Genomic DNA, 19,456 nt, shown 5'->3' with positions numbered 1-19,456 from the left:
TGTCTGAATATCTGAATGGATGACATGTTATAAGTTATAAGTTTAAAGTGAACTATGAGACGACACCACGTACTACGGAGGATTCGAACTGGAAGATCTTGGATTGTTAGAGCAGTACAATAACCACTCTGCCTAAAGTATCCAAGATTACAGCCAATATTTTTTACACAGGTGAGTACAGGAACAGACGACTTCTGACCCCGGTTAGCAGGTCGAGAACTTCCCTTTCTCACAGCTCATGGCAAGCCTGACACTACTAGTTTCCCCCCTGGAATTCGACTCGTCAATAGATTACCAACCAGGCACCCAATTACTGCTGGATGAACAGGGGCGATCAGTTTCACATTGACGTCCATTCAATCCTTCCAGACCAGAAAAAGTGGCCATTAGGAACTATGCTCAGCCCTACAAACTCAACTAGGCAAGCATTGCTCAGAGTCAGAATATTTTGACTTGCACTCAAATGTCATCCAAATAACATTAGCATTGATTTAGTGTCATGAATTACACATGTAAGCGTCACTGATGACCCACTTGGACGCCACTAATGCTAAACTTTTGATATATTACCAAGGCTCTGGCAGGTCCCACCTGCTCTTCGCGGAGCAAAATACTCGTCATTCTCAGAAAAATGTGTAGTGAGTCTCCTCCAGCACACTTGGAATGGTCGGTACAGCGACGACTTCGCTTCCTGCAGGTCGGCGTTCGATACCGTATGGTCCAGGAGGTTGTGGGCGCCTTGTTTTCACCTCGTCCTATCTCTTCCAAGTGCCGTATAGTGAAACTTGCTTAGCAATTTCTCATGATAATTACTTTACCTTGTTTTAACTTTACACAAACGGACTATGCATACACACGGACTTGGAGGAGAGAAGATTTGTAAGATTGATAAAAGGGAGGATAGAGGGCGAAGGTAATATGGGAGAGAGAGAGAGAGAGAGAGAGAGAGAGAGAGAGAGAGAGAGAGAGAGAGAGAGAGGGGGAAAGAGGGAGAGAAGGGGAGACTGAGGAGAAGAGAACAGAGAAGGATAGTAGGAAAAGGGGGGGTTATAGAGGGAGGAAGCGTACGTTATAAATATACATATGAAAAAGAATGGGTGGATATAAACAGGACCTGTCTCCTATAGACCAATAAGCCTTCTGTTTTTTTTTAATTTGATCTCACGTTATTTTTTTATGTAGACATATGTTAATGAGAACACATCCTCGACACATCACAGTATATATATATAAATATATATATAAATATATATATATATATATATATATATATATATATATATATATATATATATATATATATATATATATATACCTACAGTGGATGAAATATGCAAATTACAGACCGTTGTAACTAAAAAATTGGACGTTTTGTAGTATTGAAATTTTATAGATGATAATAAAAACTGAAACAGCCTGAACATAAACCATTTCTAGCCTATTTAGGCCTAAATAAATAATCCCAGGCCTAGCAGAAGCATTTTTAGACATTATTTAGGTCATATATATAAATATATATATATATATATATATATATATATATATATATATATATATATATATATATATATATATATATATATATATATATATATAGTGAGACCCAGACCCAGCACTCAGACCAGCCATGCCGAAAGCCAAGAAACAATCCAGTTGGGACAGCCCCATTGTAGACAAAGAAGCCACAGCTTTGCTGGAGGCAGCAACAACCCCCAGTGATCGTGCACGCCTCACAGCTGTGCAGGCTCCCCATGCAGGGGACTTCCTTCTGGCAGTCCCTATGTCTGCGACAGGCACACGTCTTGATCCGCAGGAGCTCCGTATTGCAGTCGCTCTCCGCCTTGCTGCCCCTATCCACACTGTTCACAGGTGTATTTGCGGCGAGGCAGATGCTGACGAATATGGATTGCATGGCCTGCACTGTGGAAAATCGGGTGGTTGGCACACTAGACACGACGAAGTCAACGACATCATTAAAAGAAGCCTTGCCTCTGCTCAGTGTCCAGCGGAGAGAGAGCCCCGCAACCTACTGAACCGTGACTCTGTTAGCTTTGCCGGCCGACCAGACGGAATCACACTGCGTCCGTGGAAGGGTGGCAGGCAGTTAGCATGGGACTATACTTGCGTATCCACCCTGGCAACGACATACATCACCCTCTCTGCCGGCACGGCAGGAGCCGCAGCGACACACAGAGAAAAACAAAAGTCAGTCAAGTACAGGCAATTAGATCAAAGGTACAATTTCGTTCCAATAGGGTCTGAGACCCTAGGCCCATGGGGTGAGAGTGCAAGAAGGTTTCTTAAGGATCTTGGTTCCAAGCTCATTGACACCACAAGAGACCCTAGAGCAGCAAGTTTTCTCTTTCAGCGCCTCAGTGTCGCGATCCAGAGGGGGAATGCTCGCTGCATCCTCGGTTCCTGCCCGGCGTCGGAGGAGTTCGAGGAAATCTACAGCCTCTAGGAAGCGAACTTTTTCTTGTGTCCTCTTAATGTTTATTTTTTTTATAAAATCAGATATGTAACTGTATAACCTTGCATAATAAAGTGTACATCATAATAAAAAAAAAAGGGGGTGGTAGGAGAAGTGAACACTCTTTCGTATTCGGAGTTAAATGTCAAGTTTTTCCCTGAATGCTCTGTGTTCCCTTCTCTGAGGCTGTGGGTCCCTATAATTGCACCAGTGGTGGTACCCCCCTATATATATATATATATATATATATATAAATATATATATATATATATATATATATATATATATATATATATATATATATATATATATATATATATATATATATATATGCGAACAAGCCAGAATGGTCCCCTGGACAATATGCAACTGAAAACTCACACCCCAGAAGTGACTCGAACCCATACTCCCAGAAGCAACGCAATTGGTATGTACAAGACGCCTTAATCCACTTGACCATCACGACCGGACATAATGAGGTGATAGCCGAGGCTATTTGAACCACCCCACCGCCGGCACTCGGATAGTTATCTTGGGCATAGCATTTTACCAAATCACCTCATTCTTAGGGGCACACGTGAGGAACACAAATGCGAACAAGCCAGAATGGTCCCCTGGACAATATGCAACTGAAAACTCACACCCCAGAAGTGACTCGAACCCATACTCCCAGAAGCAACGCAACTGGTATGTACAAGACGCCTTAATCCACTTGACCATCACGACCGGACATAATGAGGTGATAGCCGAGGCTATTTGAACCACCCCACCGCCGGCACTCGGATAGTTATCTTGGGCATAGCATTTTACCAAATCACCTCATTCTTAGGGGCACACGTGAGGAACACAAATGCGAACAAGCCAGAATGGTCCCCTGGACAATATGCAACTGAAAACTCACACCCCAGAAGTGACTCGAACCCATACTCCCAGAAGCAACGCAACTGGTATGTACAAGACGCCTTAATCCACTTGACCATCACGACCGGACATAATGAGGTGATAGCCGAGGCTATATGAATTTATGTCCGGTCATCATTATGTCCGGTCGTGATGGTCAAGTGGATTAAGGCGTCTTGTACATACCAGTTGCGTTGCTTCTGGGAGTATGGGTTCGAGTCACTTCTGGGGTGTGAGTTTTCAGTTGCATATTGTCCAGGGGACCATTCTGGCTTGTTCGCATTTGTGTTCCTCACGTGTGCCCCTAAGAATGAGGTGATTTGGTAAAATGCTATGCCCAAGATAACTATCCGAGTGCCGGCGGTGGGGTGGTTCAAATAGCCTCGGCTATCACCTCATTATGTCCGGTCGTGATGGTCAAGTGGATTAAGGCGTCTTGTACATACCAGTTGCGTTGCTTCTGGGAGTATGGGTTCGAGTCACTTCTGGGGTGTGAGTTTTCAGTTGCATATTGTCCTGGGGACCATTCTGGCTTGTTCGCATTTGTGTTCCTCACGTGTGCCCCTAAGAATGAGGTGATTTGGTAAAATGCTATGCCCAAGATAACTATCCGAGTGCCGGCGGTGGGGTGGTTCAAATAGCCTCGGCTATCACCTCATTATGTCCGGTCGTGATGGTCAAGTGGATTAAGGCGTCTTGTACATACCAGTTGCGTTGCTTCTGGGAGTATGGGTTCGAGTCACTTCTGGGGTGTGAGTTTTCAGTTGCATATTGTCCAGGGGACCATTCTGGCTTGTTCGCATTTGTGTTCCTCACGTGTGCCCCTAAGAATGAGGTGATTTGGTAAAATGCTATGCCCAAGATAACTATCCGAGTGCCGGCGGTGGGGTGGTTCAAATAGCCTCGGCTATCACCTCATTATGTCCGGTCGTGATGGTCAAGTGGATTAAGGCGTCTTGTACATACCAGTTGCGTTGCTTCTGGGAGTATGGGTTCGAGTCACTTCTGGGGTGTGAGTTTTCAGTTGCATATTGTCCAGGGGACCATTCTGGCTTGTTCGCATTTGTGTTCCTCACGTGTGCCCCTAAGAATGAGGTGATTTGGTAAAATGCTATGCCCAAGATAACTATCCGAGTGCCGGCGGTGGGGTGGTTCAAATAGCCTCGGCTATCACCTCATTATGTCCGGTCGTGATGGTCAAGTGGATTAAGGCGTCTTGTACATACCAGTTGCGTTGCTTCTGGGAGTATGGGTTCGAGTCACTTCTGGGGTGTGAGTTTTCAGTTATATATATATATATATATATATATATATATATATATATATATATATATATATATATATATATATATATATATATATATATACATATATATATATATATATATATATATCCTGTACTAGGCCCAGGAATCGTGAGGTTTGTTGCCCACTTCTCACAGCATTCTCAAAATAAATAGTATAAAATTTTGACGTTTCTATGGGCTGCAACACCCAGTATTACTTTCATATTTTGGATGACAAGTTGCTTATTGAATATGACGTAACGGGTTAGTCAGGGGTTAATAGCCTTTTCCACGTCATTCCCAACTTTTAGAAAATAAATAATGATTTCCCCGTCACTTTAACTTCACACTTACCCAAATCTCTTTACATATTTTAACATAAACTCCAAATAAAACAAACTCCGCTAATAAATGATTTTTTTAGTGTCAAAACTCAAAAAAAAGGGGATGAAGGAAATGTATATGGTAAAATCCAGAGATCAATTAAATCGCATTAATGTGATTAATCAATGAGAAAATCAATTGTAGTAATGCGGGGATTCGAACCAGCGACTTGGCTCCTCACAGCTACCCGCCTGTAAGGCATTTTTACACTTTTGCTAAACGGCACAAACACTTCCACAGTCATCACTGCCGAGAACTCTGCATCATCCCTGCTCCAATACTCGTGATTACCAGCTCTGATGATTGTAGATATGAACCGGGGGATTGTGGATATGTACTGGAGGACTGTGGCTTTGTACCGAGGGATTGTGGCTTTGTACCGAGGGATTGTGGCTTTGTACCGACGGATTGTGGCTTTGTACCGAGGGATTGTGGCTTTGTACCGAGGGATTGTGGCTTTGTACCGAGGGATTGTGGCTTTGTACCGGGGGATTGTGGCTTTGTACCGAGGGATTGTGGCTTTGTACCGAGGGATTGTGGCTTTGTACCGAGGGATTGTGGCTTTGTACCGAGGGATTGTGGCTTTGTACCGAGGGATTGTGGCTTTGTACCGAGGGATTGTGGCTTTGTACCGAGGGATTGGGGCTTTGTACCGACGGATTGTGACAATATACTGGGGGATTGTGGCTATGCACAGGGGGACTGTGGCATTGTACTGGGGGATTATATCTGCATTAAACAGAACAATCATCACCGTGTAGTGAAGGATTTTGTGCGATTTCCATGAACAGTATATCTTAACAGAGACTGTGGCTGCATATCAAGGCTTATTTATAACACTTACATCTATTCCGAACAAGTTATATTCCTAAAGGCATAATGCAAAATACATGATCTTGCTTCTGTACATTTTATTTGCATGAATGAAATTATTATTTAATTACTGAAAAACGTGAAGGAGGGAATTTTTGCAGAGACCGTTTATGTGTATGTGCGTGTGCGTGCCCGCGTTTCTGTGTGTATGTGTGTGTGTGTGTGTGTGTGTGTGTGTGTGTGTGTGTGTGTGTGTGTGTGTGTGTGTGTGAGTGTGTCATTGTTTTTGTATTAATTGTTAACTGATCTTTATAAAAACACACAATGAACTTTTAAAGTTAATAATAGCAAAACAGTAATAATATTAGTATTATAGTAATAATAAAATTGGCATAATATATAACTCTCTTGAATATACCAACAGAATTTAATTCAACATAGTAGGAAACATGCTAAAATGTTAACCAAACTAAAAAAGTTCCAAATAACAATAATATATATATATATATATATATATATATATATATATATATATATATATATATATATATATATATATATATATATATATATATATATATATTTATGGCATTAAATTTCCAGCTCTTCAATATTCAAGAGATATGATGTGGCACGTTTTGTGATGTAGTTAATGTGTACAACATAGACTGAAGTTTTCTTCAGACTTTCTTTCAAGATCGAACAAAGGTGAAGATCAAAAACTTGCAAGGACTTTGTTCCTGCAACGAGAACAAGTGCTTACTCTTCAAACAGTTGGCTTACAATGTCCAACTTCAAGAGTAAGCTTTCATTACTAAACGGAAGTACTTTGAGTTACCAGTAAATAAAATATTGTGAACATTCATATATATATATATATATATATATATATATATATATATATATATGTATATATATATATATATATATATATATATATATATATATATATATATATGGGGGGAGAGGGACGTAAAGTTATTGGTTTCAGGGCAGATGGTCCACCTCCATACCTGACTGATGCTCCCTTATGATAATCCTGAAATATCGTCTCGGGAAGCGACTACATGATGTCCAGGGCACTCTAAGCTTTCCCAGGCAGCCACAAACAATGTCAACAAGAAATCTCGAGGCAGGTCATGGCTTCTGGGTTACCAGCCCAGGAAATGCGGAATCTACCTGCAGACCTGGCCACTGCCCCATTGAAATTTTGAACAATGGTGGCTCTTCTGGGACTGAAAAGAGCGCTTCTGGACGTGCCAAAGGCTCTTCTCTAACTGGCAAAGGTCCTTCGAACCTGGTAAAGGTCCTGGCGAATGTTTTAAAACGAACACCGCTCTGTTAAGGCCCCAAACTAATGTTATTCTTTCTAGCATAGTGCGGCTAGTTATGGTAACAGAGTCCATTTCATGTGGACTCCATCTCATGTTGGGCTCCGAATGCTTGATAAAGCTGATGAGTTAGCCAGAGTCTATAACTAATGCTCAAGAGATTCCTAAGTATTTCATTCAAAATTATCTGCTACCAGAAATCTTAGCCAAATATCCCCAGTTTGCTAACTGTAGGTAGTAACTAAGTGATTGTAACCTATCCACCGCTGCCCACTGGATGGGGGGCGGTGTGCAGGCTAAACATATCAATTGTGACACTAGCTCTCCACATATATCAGTTTGCTTAATTTAGGAACTGTACTTGTGGTCGGTCTCCAGCCCTTTGTTGATGTGACAATGTGCACTGAATTTTGTAACTAGCTCATCAAGATTGTAACTTGCTTAACTAAATGAATTGTGGGGTTCAGTCCCTGAGCCCATTTTGTGCCTCTGTAACCCATTCCACTACCGCCTCAAGATGGATAATGGGGCACAATAAATGAGGTACACTAAAAACTAACATACTGGGGAAAATAGCGTTACAGTGAAAGTCACTGAAGTATTATGGGGCCATTAACTAACCCTTATCCTCATGATTTAAGGGGAGGAGACTCACACAGCTTTTCTCACTGTTAGGCAGGGTAATGGACAACCCTTACTCAATACCACCTGGAAGACTTCCTTGAACTCTTGAAGTCTATCTTCCTTGAAGACTCCCAACAGATGGCATCAGCAACATTCCTATTTAAAGAACCTTTATATGATTTAAATGTTTCAATTTGTTGACGAAATTTGTTCATCATCTCTTGAATAAGCTGCGTTTTCCCAACACACTGACATCTCCATTTCTTGAGGTCTGTTTGGGGCCTCTGCCTCCTCCTCCTTCCAAGTTATCCTGGAGCAACAAAAAACAATCTCATAATAATCTAGTTGTTCAGTGAGTGGGGTCATAACGCTCTTGTGTACTGATATGTTAATGTTTTTGTCTGGGTATCGTGTTTAAGTTCTTATTTTGTGTTTTGTTAAATATGCATGACCAAAAATTAAACATTCCTATGGATTAAAAAATAGGAAATACATTAAAATTTCGGAATATATGTGAAAATTGCCTCGGCAAAATTTTCAATTTCCACTTTCTATACTTTTGGAGTCCCTGTTGGTGATTTCCAAAAGAATAAAATAAGTATTTAGAAAATAAAAACAAAATAAATAATATTTATTAAAAAAATATATATTAATATATATATATATATTAATATATATATATTAATTTAATATCTTATATTAAAATATAAGATATTAAAAAAATCAAGTTTACAGGATTATCAAGAAAAAATCTAGCTACTGTTTTTGATGTTGAATAATAAACGCGTGTTGGCCCTCGCCCTACGGAGGAAACTCTACAATAAGCACAGTTCCACTACGTTAATCTCTCACCGTTTCTATAAGTACACAAATAACTAAATTACTGATAAATACCATTAAGCCATGACTTTAACTAACCATTGGATAGCTAAAAGTTGGAATGTTGGCGTGACATGTAATCTTTACGGAGTTCATCAAAGGAAGTTCATCAAAACTTGGGAACACTGTCCACCTGGAGATCTCTGACGGTCCAAATCTCAACCGAACGCTTCTGGAGTTTTACCAATAGTTGTTCTTAAGTCTATGAGGCCCACAGACGCGGTCAGCGGTGGAGTTTCTATTTGTTTGGTCCCTGCGTCATCACTATTCTTAATTCTCAAGATTTTCGAAAACATGTGATTCAAGACATTTCTTCTTGCCATGTGACCCAACCACTTGGGGCTGGATGGTAGAGCGACGGTCTCGCTTCACGCAGGTCGGCGTTCAATCCCCGACCGTCCAAGTATTTGGGCACCATTCCTTCCCTCCTGCTCCCATCCCTAATCCTTATCCTGACCCTTTCCCAGTGCTATATTGTCGTAATGGCTTGGCGCTTTCTCCTGATAGTACCCTTCTTGCCATATGAAAGTTACCAATTTGAAGACAAAAAAAATATTCGTGTACTTCTTTGAATATATATAATTTCATAATAATTAAATGTCTATACTGACAACATTTCCTTATATTTCGATAAACAATTACGATTAATTTTAATAGATTTTTTTATTTTAAGATTTACTGTAAACATAAAATAAATATGGTTGAAAAAATTCCCAGAAATGGTCCCAAACTAAATATTTGTAATCATTATTACTGGGTACAATGGTGCCGAATTAATGATTTTTATATGTAATGACAAGCCTTATCATTGCATTATATAATAATAGACAGAGAAATGTAAAAAAATATTAATTATAGAGATTTATTAACAAATTTCAATTGTCATTTTCTGCAATAATGAAAAACATCATATCATGTAAATCGCATTTACCTCGCAGAAGTCAACAACAAAAATGAAAAACTCTAAATCATCTGTGGCACTCTAAGGGTAAACCACTTGCCCATTCTAAAATCTCACGAGTACATGTTCACATCAATATCATATAGAAGTTTCAAACACTTGAAAACAGATTACAATGAAGAGGACAAAGCAGCAAAACCCAGACTTCCTAAGACCACCCGACCCAAACATACATTTAATTCCCTTTCTACCAATATACCCAGTTGTTAATTAGTTAGATTGCATTACTATGGTATTGTTGGTCTAGTTGGCGATTAAAAGCAGTAGTCTTGGGCGTCCATTCAAAGCAAATTTCCTTTCCTGGGAAAAATGCCACATAAAATTGAGATCTCTCGCCCATATTATTGACTAACTCACTGCCTGAATTACTATTATGTATCAGTGTCTAACTCCTAATTTTGCCTGAGTCGTTTATACAGGCACTAAAAGGCATAGACACCAAGCCAAATATCAGATTTGCTCTCATTTTCAGCCAAAATATTCCCCCATATTGCTAACACTGTCCAAATTTTTCTCTACCTAGATACCAAACCCATTAAACCGATAATTTGTTTTTTGTATGTTTTGCCGTACCTGGTTCATAGAGCCATTTCCATATTATATGATGTCACTCATCGCGAATCATTGCAATATGATTCAAATAAGTTTACCATTTGTTTCAAATGATTCTAGTAAGTTCACCATATGATTCAAATGATTCAAGTGGATTCGTCATATGATTCAAATAAGACTCATCATATTCAAATAAGATTCACCATATTCAAATAAGATTCACCATGTTCAAATAAGATTCACCATATTCAAATAAGATTCACCATATTCAAATAAGATTCACCATATTCAAATAAGATTCACCATATTCAAATAAGATTCACCATATTCAAATAAGATTCACCATATTCAAATAAGATTCACCAAATAAGCTCAAATAAGGGAACTACCTTCACCAAACATCTCATCTTGCAGGTACACACCAACCCGCCCGCCCCGAAAAGCTCACCTGGAGCAAGGGTTGTAGCAGAAGGTCTGGTCAGAGAAGAAGGTCTCCCCGTCTTCCAAGGTGTCCGGCAGGCTCTGGTTCAGTGTCTCGGGCAGCACCGTGCACACCGCCCCACCCACCACCGTCAGCGCCCCCAGGATCACGTAAGGAAGGTAGTAGCCGTGTTTCCCCTGGGGAGGGTGCAAGAGGTCAGGCAACGATAACGTCAGTCTTAGGATTAATGAAGGTCTTGAGGTTGAGACAGGATTGAGAGGATGGCTCTGCGATTCCTCGTAAGATCATATATATCCTCTCGAGGAATCGAGGTTTAAATATAAACTTCGACAGAGTTGAAATGTAATGGGTAGAATGAGCAGGTATGGTGGAGCAATGACTAAAGACATCAAACCTGGCACAGGAGCGGGGCTATATAACACTGAACGTTCTTGCTTTAGATTTGGCTACTCAGAACAAGATGTCCATGTAGCACGGGCTATGGTGAGCCCGTAAACACTGAAGGTATATATATATGGCTTACCAAGTAGATGACATAGGGTGAGGTGAAGGCTGCAATGTGTCCCAGGGTGTGTATGGCGGCAATCCCTGAGCCCCTGGCCACTGTGGGCAGGACTTCCACGGGGGATTGCATACCAACGTTCATGGCCATAGTGATGAGGAACCTGCCAGCGATGGCCAGCCACATGATGCCCATGGTGTCTTCTGTAGGAGGAGGAGCAGGAGTTAGTTCACCTGTGTGCTGCATACAAGGACAGTTTTTCATTTTGTTTTTCATCATCTTCCAACACCACTTCATCGTGTTTGACCTCTATGTTTTCTGTTTATTCACGTTCCTTGGGCTCTTTAAAAATTACTTTTTTCGTCTGTTTTGCTGCGTTTCTTTTCCTAGTTATGATGGGGGCTTAGTGTGTAGTCAAATGAGAAGCATATAATGTATTTGAATAGTGATGAGGAAGGCTCTCTCTCTCTCTCTCTCTCTCTCTCTCTCTCTCTCTCTCTCTCTCTCTCTCTCTCTCTCTCTCTCTCTCTCTCTCTCTCTCTCTCTCTCTCTGTCTCTCTCTGTCTCTCTCTCTCTCTCTCTCTCTCTCTCTCTCTCTCTCTCTCTCTCTCTCTCTCTCTCTCTCTCTCTCTCTCTCTCTCTCTCTCTGTCTCTCTCTCTCTCTCTCTCTCTCTCTCTCTCTCTCTCTCTCTCTCTCTCTCTCTCTCTCTCTCTCTCTCTCTCTCTCCTCTCTCTCTCTCTCTCTCTCTCTCTCTCTTCTCTCTCTCTCTCTCTCTACCTCTCTCTACCTCTCTCTACCTCTCTCTGTCTCTCTCTCTCTCTCTCTCTCTCTCTCTCTCTCTCTCTCTCTCTCTCTCTCTCTCTCTCTCTCTCTCTCTCTCTCTCTCTCTCTCTCTATCTCTCTCTTTCTCTCTCTCTCTACCTCTCTCTCTCTCTCTCTCTCTCTCTCTCTCTCTCTCTCTCTCTCTCTCTCTCTCTCTCTCTCTCTCTCTCTCTCTCTCTCTCTCTCTCTCTCTCTCCCCCCCTCTCTCTCTCTCTCTCTCCCCCTCCCTCCCTCTCTCTCACCTTCTGGGAGGGCAGCTGCGGCAAAGCAGGCGAGGCCGCTGAAGACAAGAGTGAAGACGACAGTGTGGCGACGGCCGAGCTTCTCCATGGCCAGCATGGCGATGAAGTCCGCTGGTAACTCGACGAAGCCGGCGATAGTGAAGGTCACGAAGACGTTGTTACCGATGTGTTCCGTGTTCCTCATGTGGCCGTCGTAGGCCACGATGATCACCATCCTGGGGGGACGCGCGGAGAAGATGGAGGATGATATTGGTGAGGAAATGGTGAGTAGAGTAAAGCTGGTGGTGATGGAGGTTACTCATGCGTTGTGCCAATCATATACACCTTTAAATAAACGCCACGCCTCCTGTAGGTGTTCAGATAATAATGTCCTTAATACTTATACAGGCATCAAAAGGCCCGTAAGTCCAGAAAGTCCAGTAAGGCCCAGTAAGTCCAGTCCTAAAGTGAGGGTGTTGGTAGAGGGTCCAGATGGAGATTGATAGAAGTGGTATGTATTGATAGTGACGCAAGTGGTGAGGATGATGATGAGAGAGTTGATGATGGAGGTTTTGGCTGCAGTAGCAGTAGTGGAATTTGATGGTGTTATAAACAAAAAATTAATGAGGGCGAGGCCATAGCGTGCACTGACTCAGGATCGTCAACCCGTTATCCTAATAGTTCATAGAATTTGTAGACGTGTACATTAACTAAGGCCAAAAAACTGATGCATAAACAATGGTAGCGTCTCGCGAAGCATAACTCACCACATAACGCTGAGAACGAGGAAGTGCAGCCTCAGTTTCGATCTCTTGAGGAGTTCGAACACCGACGCTGTCGCCTGGCCTTGCTTGGCCTGTTCCATCCCATATTCCTGTAAACACGAGGTGTCACAGCTCCACGAACATACAGAAATAACAAAAAATAACCTTCGACACAATCCATAAATTGAACAAAAGTTTATCTACTACAGGAACAATATATTATCTTCAACGAGGCACTGACCTCGAACTCCTTGATGACCTCCGGGGTGAGGGTCTTCCGATTGATCTTAGCCACCCGGGTCAGGATCTTGACCGTGTCCTCCACCCTGCCCTGAGCCAGCAGCCAGCGGGCAGACTCAGGGATCAACCTGGCCACAAGCAACACGTGCAAGATAACTCACCAGAAAACAGAATGTACAACACTTTCTTAAGTGGTACTTAGTCGCAATAACGTGGCTGAAATGTGTTGGCCAGACCACACACTAGAAAGTGATGGGACGACGACGACGTTTCGGTCCGTCCTGGACCATTCTCAAGTCGATTGATTGACTTGAGAATGGTCCAGGACGGACCGAAACGTCTTCGTCGTCCCTTCACTTTCTAGTGTGTGGTCTGGTCAGCAACAAACTTAATCGGTGTCATCACAACGCATTTTTTAATATTTAAGGTGATGTTACATTTCAATGTCACAAAATTCCTATCTGGGGTATTTCGGATTATCGTCTACAAGGTTTCGAAAACACAACAACTGAACTACAGCAGGAAAAAAATCATGACGAATGAAGATAGCCGCGTCAATAATTTTCCGCACTAGGAACTCGTTTTAAACTGTTGACGTTGGAGGGTCTTGGCTCACCAGATGAAGAAGAAGCAGATGAGTTGAGGGGCGTGCATGATGATGGTGAAGATGGACCAGTCTGCGACCCCCACAGCGATCCAGGGCATGGCACACATGGCCAGCGTCAGGAAGAACATGATGGGAACGTTGGCCATGATGGTGCGGTACTCACTCGACACATACTCCAACACTGCAACAAATGCATGTTAGTTATTGCAAGCAGGCGTTGCAAAACTTGCAAATAGGTATTATTAGTATATATATATATAATGAATAACATTCTAATTTTGTTCAAATTATTCCTGTTTTTATTTTATATTATGCAAGCTAAACAGGAACAGAAGTCTCTGGGTTCTTAGCATCCCCTCATCCGAAGTCTTTCGTAAATTAATTATTGCAACTTTCCCTATCAAGGAATAACATTAAATCCGAATTCACAAGCAACGAGCTTAACAAGAGATCAACGAGACGTAGAACAAGGAGTTTAAAAGGAATCAAATAGGGGGGCAAAATGGGTACATAATGGGCACAAGAAAGAGTTAACTAACAAGAAATTAACACGAGAATAAACAAAATGTATAACATAAGTGAAATGTTTAGGAGAAATATATAGACATAATAGAGGAAAAATATTGGTTAGAAAGGCGGGACACAAGAGCAAATATAGCTCGAGCCTGCAGATGCAAATAGTAAATACAAATAGTAAATGCAGGGGCAACATACATATGTGTAATGAATAACCAGAGTAATATTACAATAGTTATTCATTACACCATCAACTCACACACCTGCACTGCCATCTACAACATTTTTGTTTACAATATCTAACAGAACTTGACCAATTCCATACATATTCCGGAGTCCTCAATTACCTTTGTCATGTGTTTTTTCGAAATTCATAAATACTATGAAAGCATTGTTACTCAGCCAGGTAAGGCTAAGTCTTGCTTGTCTTGGTAAGCTGTCCCAATGTAAATATGTTGTCTACTCACCATTTTTCCCCACGAAACTCACCTTGTTCATCACTATATATTTTCTTAGTAGTTTCCCGTGCTCTTCAGAACGCTCTCCTGCCATTCACACTATCAACTACATTTAGTTTACTAACTCTTCTATATTCCTTACACTTCTTCCCAATTCTCTGGTACATTACTAACCACTGTTCCAGGCCCTCTGGCAGATTCTTCACACAGAGAAGGGACAGAGAAGGTTGGGCAAACTGCATATTTCTAGACTACCAAATGGCCTTTGATACAGTATCGCTCATGAGACTGCTATTCAGACTTGAGAGGCAGGCAGGAGTATGCGGAAAGGCCCTAGCATGGGTAAGGAACTACTTAAGAGGAAGGAGCCAGTTATCCATTTATTAGTCCCACAATATTTGATAATTTATATCTGTGCCATAGCAACACCTGTAGCTCGATCACATTTAACCTTACTGATGTACTCACCTGATTCTGGAATATATATCTGAATATGATCGTTTCTTACAAACATGAAACCAGTCATGTTCTTGTTAGCATCTCTTTTATCATCATTAAACTTTCAGTGTATTCTCTATCCTACTTCAAATCTTATCTTCACCGTTTAGCATTCTCCATAGTTTTCATTTACCCTTCGTTCGCGTCTCAATCATTTGTTCACGTCCCACTGGTTCGTTCAAAAGTCTCACTTATTCGTTCACAAGTCTCACTTATTCGTTCAAAAGTCTCACTTATTTGTTCACAAGTCTCACTCATTCGTTCACAATTCTCACTCATTCGTTCACAAGTCTCACTTATTCGTTCACAATTCTCACTCATTCGTTCACAATTCTCACTCATTCGTTCACAAGTCTCACGCATTCGTTCACAAGTCTCATTCATTCGTTCACAATTCTCACACATTCGTTCACAAGTCTCACTCATTCGTTCACAAGTCTCACTCATTCGTTCACAAGTCTAACTCATTCGTTCACAATTCTCACACATTCGTTCACGTCTCACTCATTCGTTCACAATTCTCACGGCTACACTCTCTTGCTTCTTTCCAAAATAGATTCCTGTTTCGTAAATTATTTCCGTCACATTATCATCTAATTTCCCCATTAACTCTTCGTTTTTTCTGAATAACTAATCTTTTCATATTGACAATTTTTGTTTCCAACAGCTCATAAGCGATTTTTCCTTGACCTTATTAACAGCACTAACAATTAACCCCAGTTTAATTGCACAATCTTCTGCAGTCCTGAAAGGAAAAGCGGATTGTCTCCCTTAGCAGGAAGACTCTACATTAATTAACCGAAACACAAGGTACAAAAATATAATCTTTCATCTAACTCACAAAGGATGTATGTGAACAAAAAGTGGGTATCGTAAGTCATGCCAACGATGAACCTGAAGGCGGTGAAGGTGGCGAAGGAGGTGCAGAAAGCTGAGGCCACCCCGAACACGCCCCCAACCATGTTGGTGATGACGATGACCGGCAGTCGACCAAACTTGTCTGCCGCCCACCCGAGCACCGGCGAGGCCACCAGCGACCCCACGAAGAACAGCGACTGGGAAAATGTCTTCCGCCAGTCCTCGTCGCACACCCAGTCCAGCTGTGAGTCCAAGACGCCAAGGAAGGATGACTGACAGTTATTGGATTGGTGATGTTAGAGTGACTCAGAAAGTGAGTGTAAAGTAAGGGGAAGGTGCGAGTGACGACCTGACCGAGCGACACAAAGATAAGGTTAGGTTACAAGGGCCCTCAGAGGGACTGAGTGCAATCCAAGAAATCACAGTAATAAGGATAAGATGGTTTAGCACATCTAATGTATAGTTGAAGAACTATGGTGTGACATGAACGTAAAAAATCATGAACTAGATGTGCAGAAATGTACATTGTAAGAAGCATGTGTTGTGATGTTACATTTACATTTGTTGTCATGTAAGCTGACAAGAGTTCCGTTATTCCCAGGTTCCACAGAGAGAGAGAGAGAGAGAGAGAGAGAGAGAGAGAGAGAGAGAGAGAGAGAGAGAGAGAGAGAGAGAGAGAGAGAGAGAGAGAGAGAGAGAGATAGTGAAGATCAGCCTATAACAAAACTGGAATACAAGCTGAGAGATTCGGTGAGACCTATAAGGCATAGAACGAGTATTTCACTATCTTGTGACCAGGTGTATTTACAAGGCCAAGTGTAGGTATGGTGGTGTGCTTCACGTGACCCCGACACCAAGTGTACAAGAAGAGCGAGGACATGGTTGCAGGCATTATGGTGCAAGAGAAGTACGAGGAGAACAAGAGAAATGTTGACTCAGTCAGGCATTTATGTGACTCTTACTAGATGTACTAGAATTGTGTTGACGTACCCTGCTTTGCTGAAGATCTATGCCGGAGTGAGATAAATGGGTATTGAGAATGGGAGAAGGGTTCAGAACGGGCCGAAACGTCGTCGTCCCTTCACTTTCTAGTGTGTAGTTTGGTCAACAATGGGGATTCGAATCCTTCAATCTCGTTTAATAATAGGGAGACATGTAAGTATAGCAAGATAATAACTATTGTGAATAGGAGATGAGATATGCTAGCATGAATATTAAAGTAGATATCCCAGTGAGAATTGTAGGGGAGAGATACTTGAATGGGATGGGGCACTAGTATGAAGAAATGCACGCTGTATAAGGATAAGCTCTAAACAAATATAAGGGACAGAAAGCGAAAGAGAGAGAGATGGAGGTTTACAGAGTTACATGAAAGAGGTATAGAGATATGATGGGAGAGGAACAGATTTGCATGGGAGAGGAATGGGGATAACTTGAATCACAAATGCATGATGTAAATGAGATAGAGTTTCAAACATACAAGGACAAAGGGACGTTTGGTTCAATCCAATGCTCCGTGGAGGGTAGTTTACCTGGGAGGTGATGGTGGGGTAGTAGAGGGAGTAGTCGTAGGTCCAGCCATGTGTACAGCTGGTGGTGGGCCAGGAGGCGTTGGCCCAGCTGGTAGTGGGCCAGGAGGCGTTGGCCCAGCTGGTAGTGGGCCAGGAGGCGTTGGCCCAGCTGGTAGTGGGCCAGGAGGCGTTGGCCCAGCTGGTGTTTTGAAAGGAGACGTTAGGCCAGATGATGGGGCTCGACACCACCTGTGGCAAAGAAAATAAGGTTATATGCATGAAAACAACTATTTTTGTTACCCGCTCATATATAAACAGCTTCATTAGCAATGCGTAATACCTTTCGTATATTCATTTGGCCCTTCATGAGACTAAAAGAAATGAGATTGAAACTCATATGACAGAGCCCCTGAAGATGAAATACTTAAAAGCAATTTCCAAAAAAGTACAAAATTTAAAAAACAAATACGTACCTTAACGAAGTCAACGTCATAGATCCTACACTGCAGGAACTTGCCGCTAGAGGCGTCCCTAGGGATGGTGAGGTCCTTGAGCTGCTCCTCCGTCAGGTTGAGGCCCTGAAGGTCAGGCGGAGCCCGACACCAGTGGGGGGGCGTCAGGGTCATAAATATCTGGCCGAAGTAGACGAAGGCCAGGAAGGAGTTCATCATGCAGTTGACCGTGAACAGTACCTTGGCAACCATACACAATTATTTGTAGAAAGCAGATAGCAATAATTATCAAAATATAAAAGAGGTCTTGTTAAATAGATAATGGAATGTCATTAGACAAGCGCTATTTTGTATGCTGAAGATGGAAAGGGGGGTTATTAGACCAGTGGTAGATGGGAATCTGACGTTAAAGTGCCTTAAGATAAGAGCTAGTGGGTGACCTTGAATATCTTTGTGTGTCTTTGTATTAGGATGGTGTGAAAGCTATAATCCAGATTATATTTAAATAGCAGCAAGGTGGTTATCTGAAGGATAGGCTTTAAACAATTAAAATAAAAAAATGACAAACTACACTATAAGTACTAATAGAGCACCAGTGCACCTTAAGACCTCCAGAGCAGCATTGGAGCACAACTGGAGGGCCAGGCCACCTAGAGGCTTCATGAGTACTAGCACAATATTGAGCTAGTACTCAGTACTCTTCATTGAGCACTAGCTAAATGAAGAGCTGCCCATATTGAGCCGAAATAAACACTCACCATCTGGTAGCGACCGAATCCTCCGATGTGGTCGAAGATCGCGTCGAAGTCGGCGATTGTCATGACTAGAGTTCGTGCTGAAGTCAGAGGAATTATGTGGAAGTGCTGCCGGCCGATGCTGAGGGGGAATAGTTGGTGCTGACAGCAGGAAGATAAGGTGAAAGTATTGGCCAGCCTCACAGTTCCTCCTGATCAGTTGAAGGGGTAAAAACTGTAATCACTCAACTTCAGTAAGCTATTGTGGACTTATAATTTCATTTAACTAAATTGCTTCGCTTGTACAGAATGTCTTAACAACTTTACAGAGATGATTTTGTACACGACAACGGTTCCTCAGAGTGAAGGTAATATATGCTTTACACGAGAAACATTTAAATAAGCTTTTTTTCGATCTTTTAGTTTCCCCTCTCTTCATAACTCCCTTTTTTAACGCTAGTGCAAAGGCAATATTATTTTCCTCCAAATTGCATAGCCTTGAGGAAAAATAATCAGACCATCTTTATCAACAGAGATCTATGCACTGTGTGACTTACCTAACTTCTCGGTGAATATATACTGAGCTTATTTAAGTCCTGATCTATGTTCATGAGGATATCATGCTGGAGG

The 19,456-nt window shown here is 41.7% G+C and overlaps 1 protein-coding gene across 1 annotated transcript; it reads right to left on the bottom strand.

Moving 5' to 3' along the window:
• Positions 1-5,158: 5,158 nt before the first annotated feature.
• Positions 5,159-18,913, bottom strand: LOC123762749 (organic cation transporter protein-like). Its single transcript, XM_069332111.1, has 13 exons — positions 18,851-18,913; positions 18,114-18,332; positions 17,885-17,889; positions 17,662-17,779; positions 16,113-16,371; positions 13,809-13,980; positions 13,194-13,320; positions 12,956-13,062; positions 12,210-12,424; positions 11,166-11,347; positions 10,649-10,818; positions 8,661-8,665; positions 5,159-5,853 (listed from the first exon to the last, which is right to left on the bottom strand). Exons 1-13 carry the CDS (start codon positions 18,911-18,913, stop codon positions 5,159-5,161), a joined length of 2,337 nt encoding a protein of 778 aa, XP_069188212.1.
• Positions 18,914-19,456: the final 543 nt, after the last annotated feature.

The sequence above is a fragment of the Procambarus clarkii genome, chromosome 27 (genome assembly GCF_040958095.1).
Source record: "Procambarus clarkii isolate CNS0578487 chromosome 27, FALCON_Pclarkii_2.0, whole genome shotgun sequence".
NCBI classification, from domain to species: domain Eukaryota; kingdom Metazoa; phylum Arthropoda; class Malacostraca; order Decapoda; family Cambaridae; genus Procambarus; species Procambarus clarkii.
This window is presented reverse-complemented; position numbering and strand designations above follow the sequence as displayed.

What these genes read in the sequence shown, in the direction of transcription:
- LOC123762749 (XM_069332111.1), bottom strand. Translation starts at nt 18,913, where the DNA reads ATGACAATCGCCGACTTCGACGCGATCTTCGACCACATCGGAGGATTC. An exon ending in CTCGTTCTCAGCGTTATGTG is followed by an intron (nt 12,425 to 12,955) that starts GTGAGTTATGCT and finishes GCGTCCCCCCAG; the next exon opens with GATGGTGATCATCGTGGCCT. An exon ending in CACCCTATGTCATCTACTTG is followed by an intron (nt 10,819 to 11,165) that starts GTAAGCCATATA and finishes CACCCTCCCCAG; the next exon opens with GGGAAACACGGCTACTACCT.